At 38.3% G+C, this 9,217-nt stretch overlaps 1 protein-coding gene across 1 annotated transcript; it reads right to left on the bottom strand.

The window, feature by feature from the left end:
- Nucleotides 1-5,512: 5,512 nt before the first annotated feature.
- LOC140519652 (olfactory receptor 2D3-like) lies at nt 5,513-6,448 on the bottom strand. Its single transcript, XM_072632920.1, has one exon. It carries the CDS (start codon nt 6,446-6,448, stop codon nt 5,513-5,515), a length of 936 nt encoding a protein of 311 aa, XP_072489021.1.
- Nucleotides 6,449-9,217: the final 2,769 nt, after the last annotated feature.

Genomic DNA, 9,217 nt, shown 5'->3' with positions numbered 1-9,217 from the left:
GTGAGAAGTCCAGAATCCTCATGAATTTTGAACGTCTTGAATTTCTCTGTTTTGCGTTAATTCACAGCCAGTTACATGGCACAATGAACAAAATACTGATGTTAGCAACAGGAAAACCTGAATTCAAATCCAGTCTCAGATACTAGTTGTATGAACCTGAGAAAGTCATTTACCCTCAATCTGGCTCAGTTTCCTTAACTATAAAATGGAGATACTATCGTACCTACCTCCCAGAGGTGTTGTGAGAATCAATTGAGATATTTGCAAAGAACTTAACGTAGTCCCTGCCACATAGTAGACACTTGATAAATATACATCCTATTCTATGATTCTCTCCTGAATTTTGCTGTAACTATACAGAAATACTGTTGATTTGTGATTCTGTTTTCATCCTGGAATTCAACTGAACCTATTGTTTTGATTCGTTTCTAAGCCAATTTTGGAGGACTTTTTAATTAAAATATAATGATTTCAGCAGAATGACAGTTCTACCTCTCCTTCACTTCTATTTCTCTACCCTCCCTTTTGCTATCACTACCATTTCTAGACAAATGTGAAAAAATGGAAGGGAAAGAGGCCATACGTCCTTTATTCCTTTCTTCATTGGGAAAGATTCTGTTTCCTCATTGCACATAATTTTAACTTTTGGATTAAGCATATACTTTCATCACATCAAAAGAAAGTTCTTACTGTGCATGTGCTTTGGATGATATTTTGAATAAGCAAATGTAATTTGTCAAAGGCTTTTGCTAAATCTATTGATATAATCATGTGATATTGGTTACTTGGGGATTCAATATGATTATGTTAAATGTATTCCTCTGGAAATATTCTTGCTTCCTTAATATAAATCTAATTGGAACACAGTGAATGGCTTTATGGAGAAATTACTAGTTTTTTGTCCAGGACTTACTTTCTTTTTAAAAATAAGTATATATTCACTAGTTATACTGATTTCTAGCTGTTTTAATTTGCTTTGTCCTCTCCTGGTTAGGTATTAGAACTATACTTGTCTCAACAAAGGAGTTTGTTAGGGTTTTCTTTCTCAAGGTTTTGGAATAATTTCTGCCTAGGTTTTAATTGTTATTGAGAAGTTTGATACAATTGTCATACATCAATCTGAAAAAGAATGTTTCTTTCTTTTGTGGTTCCTTTCAAACACATTCAATTTCCTTTTCTTATCTTTATTTTGACTTCTGAAAGTTTGGAATTTTTTATTTTTGTATAAATAGCATCCTTTCTGGTCCACTCACCCAATAGGAACTTGCAGAGGCAGTTTACATTATCAAAAGTCAACTAAATGCAGCTACCCTCAGTTTTCTAGGATTAACCCTAAGGTGATGGGATTTGGGGGACTGTTGTTTAGATGCCGCCATCCAAAGTGCTGCTTTCATCAATCAAAAAGTCAAACTCTGTAGGGGTGCCGACTGCCACACTACTTAGGACGCCATACTGACGGACATCAGGTAAACTGAGTCTGGTGCAGGGAAGGGTGAACAAGATGGAGCTGGAAGGGATGGCCCCACCCTTGTTTCGACCTGAGATTGTATGAGTATGGCATTGATGTGCTACGTGGCATATCCAGGTACAGTTCCGGGTGCTGCGTGTGGGATTATACTATATATGGTAAAATACTATATCATAGGTCCTAGGAAGGTGGATAGAATGCTTACATATACTGAATCTATATAACCAGAGTGCTTGCCTGAATAAATTGGAGTTGCTTCCTGACCTGCTCTCCCACCTCCTTCTTTTACTTGCTAGCTCCACAAGAGGATGAGCAGCCTGCTGGACAGGCATAAGATTTGCTCCTCTTGGTGTGCTATGCTGTTACCATAGCAGATATTGAATGTTTGGTGGGGTCCATGTGAAGATGTGATGTTAGGAAGAACTGACCCAGGACTATGAATTATTTGGGTACTCATCAAATTAAGTTATCAAAAAACTCTGTCTGCTTCCATTATGTGACACAGTGGATAGAATGCCAGGCCTGGAGTCAAAAAGATTCATCTTCCTGAGTTCAAATCTGACCTCAGACACTTACAAGTTGTGTGATTCTGAGCAAGTCATTTAACCCTGTTTGCCTCAGTTTATTCATCCGTAGAATGAGCTGGAGAAGGAAATAGTAAGCCACTCCAGTTTTTTTGCCAAGGAAACCTCAAATGGAGTCATGAGAGGTCCAACATAACTGAAACCATTCAATGACAAATATGTTTCTGAATGGATCCTAAGATTGTGGGCACAGTGGTAGAGTAGCAGGTCTGGAATTAGGAAGACCTGAGTTCAAATCCAATTTCAAACATTTCTAACTATGTGACCATGGGTAAGTTACTTAGCCCTGTTCCCCTCAGTTTCTTCATCTGTAAAATGAGCTGGAGCTGTGCTATGGTAACAGCATACCACACCAAGAGGAGCAAATCTTATGCCTGTCCAGCAGGCTGCTCATCCTCTTGTGGAGCTAGCAAGTAAAAGAAGGAGGTGGGAGAGCAGGTCAGGAAGCAACTCCAATTTTTTCAGGCAAGCACTCTGGTTATATAGATTCAGTATATGTAAGCATTCCACCCACCTTCCTAGGACTTATCATATAGTATTTTACCACATATAGTATAATCCCACACCCAGCACCCGGAACTGTACCTGGATATGCCACGTAGCACATCAATGCCATACTCATACAATCTCAGGTCGAAACAAGGGTGGGGCCATCCCTTCCAGCGCCATCTTGTTCACCCTTCCCTGCACCAGACTCAGTTTACCTGATGTCCGTCAGTGTGGCGTCCTAAGTGGCATGGTGGTCAGCACCCCTACAAAACTCTACTGCAAGTGCAATCTTAATGGAATTTCAGGCTCATCCTTCAATAAAAAAAAAAAATGTGCAATGTCCAGTAAGAAAGGAAATAGGGCTGCTTAAGTCTCAACTGCATGAAAGGTTCCCAAAAAAAAGGCAGTATTCACTTAGATTTGATTTTCAACCTTACTAAGCCAATATGCAAAATTTATCACACGGACCTACAATCCATGTGAAACTCACAATAGGTGAATTGTTTGGGTCTCCTTAAAGAGCTAATGAAATGAACATTTATAAGCTATCATGATATGATCCCTAGGGAAAATGTAAGATACTGGTATCTTAGGGACACAGACTTCATACTGCTTGCTCCCAGTAATCCATTATCTTTCTGTAACAGATAACATGTTTCTTCATCATTCCTCTGGAATCATATATGGTTGCTGATTTGATCAAAGTTCTTATAGATTTTAATTTTGTCCTTACATACTTTATAGTATATAAATTTTTCTAATTTTCTTCATTTCATTCTTCACTACTAAAGGCAATAGTCAATAAACACTTATTAAGCACTTACAGTATGCCAGGCACTATGTTAAGCACCGGAGACACAGACAGGAAAAAGACATTCCCTGTCTTCATAGACTTTGTAATCAAGTAGGGGAAGATAACACATAAGAAGAAACTGAAAAGGATGGATGTGGGAAGGGTACCTAGCACCAGGGCATTATAGAGAAACTCAGAGATATACCTTAGTGCTATAGCCAAGTGAAAAATGAGGAATTCTGAGCTGAGAGCCTTCTTTAAATGCAGTTTTTGGAGTTCATGAATCTACTTATAAATGAGAAAGGAAGACAGTTGTGATGAGACAAAATTCTATTTTCAGCTGAGACATACTAGATTCTGTTGAAATCCCTTATTTTAATTCTGTGTTGACTTTTTAGGTTTAAGTATTTTTCTTGTTAGCAACATATTGTTGAATTTTACTTTCTAAGCAATTCAATCAATTCTTACAATTTATGAGTGAGTTCAACTGACTCATATTCATAATAATATTTATGTCCCTTCATGTATGCTCTTATACATTCTACTTGGAAATAAATATAACAGATGGCAAACCAATGAAGATGTAGAATATAGAGCACACACAATGAACTTTTCCCCATATCAAACCACATGGAGTCTTGGTGCTCCCACTTCTGGGAATGTTTAATGGAGAGTCTTGGCCACCACTTCAAAGACTCTCTAAGTATTCTACCACTGCTTCCTTTCAGTTGTTTTTTTGTTGTGTAGTGACTGGATTTCAATTCAGATCTTCCTGACTCCATGCTTAACACTCTATTCATTGAACCAACCAGCTATTCTCAAAATAACCCTTCACAAATATTGGCATTGACTGGATATCAATAACATTGAGGCGATATCAACTTGTCAAATGATATTGGTGAGAGACTAACTAAAACTGGTGATATTGGGGGAAACACAGTGGATTGAGGCTGAACAATGATACTGCTAGAGTAGATATCCTCATGCCCTGGAAAAAAGACTAGAATCCTGGGAGGAGTGGAAGTGTTGCTAAGGGCACACAAAGCGTCATTGAAATTGTGATTGGGAAAGTGATCTCAGAGTTTTTATGCATGACATAATGAGTTCATTTAAATATGGTTTGTTTCTTGACGTGGAAATCTGACTCCATCACACCAAGTAATGTGAGTGACTCACATTGGCTCAGTGAAACTTAGGATGATCACAGCAGCTGTGAGGCTAAGTGATTAAAATGCCAGACCCGGTGTGAGATAAATCTGAGTTCAACTCTGGCCTCAAACACTTATCAGTTGTGTGACCCTGGGTAAGTCATTTAACCCTGATTGCCTCAGTTTCCTCATGTATAAAATGAACTGGAGAAGGAAAAGTCAAACTGCTACAGTATCTTTAACAAGAAAACCCCAGATCTAGTCACAAAAAGTCAGACAGGATGAAAATGCCTTAAGAATAAAAACAACAAAATCAGCATGGACTTTACAAGAGATGTTTATACAAGTTTCTTATTTTCTAGCATAGGATCCACATAGATATTTCAGGAAGCTCAAAAATCCAAGTAGGACTGTAGTTACCAAGCTAGTGGCTAAAGCAGAGATATCAGGGCACTGCCCTTGGGTGATAAAATTAGAGGTCACTGGCCATACTTATTCTCAAAACTAGCACTGTTATGAGATTTAACACGCGAATTCTATGTCACTCCCATTAACTGCCCATGTAAACTCCTCCTCCATCACCTACTCAGCCCTGTGTCCTCTTACTGCCCCTACCAGAAAAACCTTCTTCTACCCATGGAAATTAGTATTCCAATCAAAATCCTCTTCCCACAAGTAAATCACCCCAACTTCCATAACACTAGCTGTGCTTCTCCTAGTTGTGATACTCATTATTTAAATCTATTTTGCAGTAGAATAATTCTCAATATTCCAAATTACATGTGTGTGAGTTAAACCTGTGCTGGGGAAATCAACACTATTTCTTTTCTTTTTAATAAGAAAGACACAGAGGAATGCAAGGGAAAGTCCAGGTAGCTCCTAACGTAACGACAGAAAATATCGAATGAAAAGTGAAAGGTTATGATTCTGAACATAACAACAGACAAAATAGAAACTTGTGGAAGAACAACAAGGAGTCTATTTGGGTGGGAGTTTTCCTCACATGGACTCAGTGAAAAGATATGTGCAATTAAGCAGTTTCAGGTTTTCCCAAAAGTTTTCTCAGGGCCATTTTAACCTCCTTATTCCTCAAGCTATAGATGAGAGGGTTGAGGGTAGGTGTGAAAGCCACATAAAACATAGAAGCAATCTTATTGTATTCTGGAGAAGATAGAGACTGCGGTTTCATGTAAACAAATATTACCATCCCATAAAATAGGGTGACAACCACAAGATGAGAAGAGCAAGTAGAGAAGGCTTTCCTGCGTCCCTGGGAGGAACGAATTCTCAGGACAGCAATGATGATGTGTGCATAGGAAAGGATGATGAATGTGACAGGGCAGAAAAGGGTAAAAATACAGAAGACCTGCACCACCAATTCTGCCAGACTTGTATCAGTACAAGACAGTTGCAATAGGACAGGCATTTCACACAAAAAGTGATTGATAACATTATTCTGACAGAAGGTAAGCTGGAACGTGACAACTGTATCCACTGTGGATACTGTGAAACCACCCAACCATGACCCAGCAGCCAACATCCTACAAACACCCCAGTTCATTGAGATTAAGTACCTTAAGGGGTCTCGAATGGCAACATAGCGGTCATAGGCCATCACTGAAAGGATAAAGCATTCTGAAATGCCAAAGGCCAGGAATGTGTAGAACTGTGTGACACAGCAAGAGTAGGAGATGGACTTTCTTTCTGCAAAGAAATGTACCAACATTTGTGGAAATACACAGGATGTTAAACATATTTCAGCACTGGATAAATTAGTGAGGAAGAAGTACATAGGTGTGTGGAGGCGTGAATCCCTCAATATCAACAACACAATGAGCAGGTTCCCCAGCAAGATCATCAGGTAGATCATGAGGAAAAGCACGAAGAGGAGCACCTGGAGCTCAGGCTGACTGGAGAGGCCAAGGAGGATGAACTCAGTCACTGAGGTGAGGTTGTTGCTCTCCATCTTGTTTAGGGATCTACTGAAAGAATATTAAGAGTTAGAGCTGCAAATCTCTGAGTCATAAGGAACGTCAGAAATATTCCCTTTGTAACATCCAGGCTGCATTTAAAGAACTGTAATCGAGGGTAATTCATAACTTCCTAGGGCAGCTCATTTCCATCATGAACAATTTTACATTTTATAAAGTTTTTCTCAAATATCAAATAAAAATCACAATTTCGCACATTGCTTCTAGTTGAACTATCTAGGTGTTAGCAGAAAAAAATGTGAATTCTTCCTCTACAAGGCAGTTCTACAAAGCCTTCGAAACAGCTACCCTGGCTCCCACATCTTTTCTTCCTCAGTTGCTTCAATCAATTCTAAGATCTGTCCCCTTACCATGTTGATGGCCTTATCACCTGGCAAAATACCATTTTGTAAATGTCATTCTTAAAATATAATCCCCAAAACTGAACACAATATTCTAGCCATTTTCTTCCACAGCAGAATACAACGGAACTATTAGCTCCCTTGTTCCAGTTCCTCTATAGCTTTCCACTCACATACATGGTCACCACACTAGTTCAACTCCTTACGAAATCTTTAACAAACTATAACAAATAATTGAATTTTCTACCTCCAGCATCTCCTCTCTAGAATTCATATTCCACATATTTATCAAATTTATAATCTTTATTAAAATAATAACTTATTTTTCCAATTACATATACATACAATTTAACATTAATTTTTAATGAAAATTTGAGTTTCATATTTCCTCCCTCACTCCTTATCTTCCACCATCCCTCAGAAAGTAAACAATTGGATATAGGTTATATATGTGCAATCAAATTTACATTCTTAATGCACAGATCTGACTACATTAATATTTGCACCAAATTTCAGTGACTCATTGTCTCCGGAATAAATTGACAACTTCTTGAACATTACATCCCTGGCTCCAACTTATCTTTCCAGGCTGCTTTTCCATCACTCTTTCTCTCCTACTCTGTGTTCCCCAGATTTAGAAATATACAAAGACTAGATGAGAAGTGTTTTGACAAAACACTAAGAGTAATACTAACACTTAATAATAATAACTGTCATTTCTAGTGATTCACAGTGTGCCGGGATTTTTCACACATTATGTCATGTGATCCTCACATCAACCCCCTGAGTTAAGTTAGCAGAAAGGTGATAAGTTTTCAGCCCAGGATAACCCATTATTTATTGCCTGAGGCAAGATTGATTTTCAGGTCTTCTTGACTCCAGGTGCAGTGTTCTATCTACTATGTCATCTGACTAAGAGGAACAAAAGGAGGGACTGGACTTTGAGTTAGGAAGACAGGGGTTTTAATCTGTCTCTGACATTTACTAGCTGTGTGACCATGGGCAAGCCATTTGAACTCTAACCTTCAGTTTAGAAGAGTAAATATCAATAGTGTGGAGACAATAACTTTAGTTCCTATATTACTATATGGTGGTAAAGCCTAACTGAGATACTTGATATAAATAGCTTCATAAACTTTAAAAGAACTGTACAAGTAATACTTATTGTTGTTGTTATTATTACCACCTAAAAAGGATAAGGTGGAGAGATTTCTGAATGTGATTACTAGCTGGAATAGATTAAGCACCTTCCAATTCAGAGATTGTCTAAATATCACGCATACGTGAAAAAATGCAAATCAGAACAAAATGATTTAAATTATTTGCTTAGTATATTGAGAGTTCCTTCACAGAGTTCCTTCTAAAACTAAATGCTGCAAACATTTAAAAGGAACTCTCCTTCAAAAGAAAAGTGGCATTTACACTTTCAGAACATTTCCAATTATGCTAGTCTGGCTCCTCTCTACAAAATCAGAATAAAAATGACCTGCCCTTCCAGATGAACCAATACACAAAGGAAAGATGGTAAATTGGCATATGTTTCCTCAACAAATTCTTAATATCCCTGGTAAAGGATAGCCCATCCATACCTCTTAGTTGTGGATCTGACACAGCGGTGACCTCTACATTGCTGGTCCCTCTGGTCTTATTTGGAGAGCAAAAAGTTCATCCATTAGAAGGTTAGGAAAACAAAGAGGGGAAGGAAATTAATTCTTTATCTAGCTGTGCATTATTTCCATCTCCAGACTTGCAGCTTGTGCTCTTTACATGTGAGAAACTGATTTTCCAAGGACAGGATGTGAATCAAGGTTGGCATTTGATTCTGCAGATTATTATATCTGACAACATAATTAGGGACAAATGTATCAGCAACATTAACCCTCTCCTCACCTGGCCTGGGAGTAATTTGTAAAAGAATAAGGGGACCATAAGATCATAAATTTATTGTCATTAAGTCCAGCCTCATCTTTTTACAAATGAAAAGCTGAGTCCCAGATAGGCTGCATAATTTGTCCAAGGCAGCACAGCTTCTAAGTATTTGAGGTAGGATTTGAATCAAATTCCTTCTCACTCTCTAAGTCCAGCCTCTTATCCACAGAACCATTCAGAATATGGTAAACTTTTTGTAGGAATCTCCCCAGCTTGTAGTAATTCTCCAGACATTCTTCACCGAGTCCAGAGATGAAAGGAAGAATAACAATATTTGCTCTGCCTGGGAGCTTTTGGGATCAGATTCCTATAAACCTTCTTTAACAAGAAGGTATTAGTTGTCCCATCGCTCTCTGGTCCTTTCCCTCCTGAGTCCTATGTACCAACTAAGGAAACAGTGATATCTAGGGAGATCTGTCTACTGGGTATTTCAAAACTGGTATTATTGGATTTCCCGTAGGGAATGCATTCAGG

This window comes from Notamacropus eugenii, chromosome 1 (assembly GCF_028372415.1).
Source record: "Notamacropus eugenii isolate mMacEug1 chromosome 1, mMacEug1.pri_v2, whole genome shotgun sequence".
Lineage (NCBI taxonomy): Eukaryota > Metazoa > Chordata > Mammalia > Diprotodontia > Macropodidae > Notamacropus > Notamacropus eugenii.
This window is presented reverse-complemented; position numbering and strand designations above follow the sequence as displayed.

Bases quoted from the DNA above. Each gene is read 5' to 3' on its own strand.
- LOC140519652 (XM_072632920.1), bottom strand. From the start codon at position 6,448: ATGGAGAGCAACAACCTCACCTCAGTGACTGAGTTCATCCTCCTTGGC.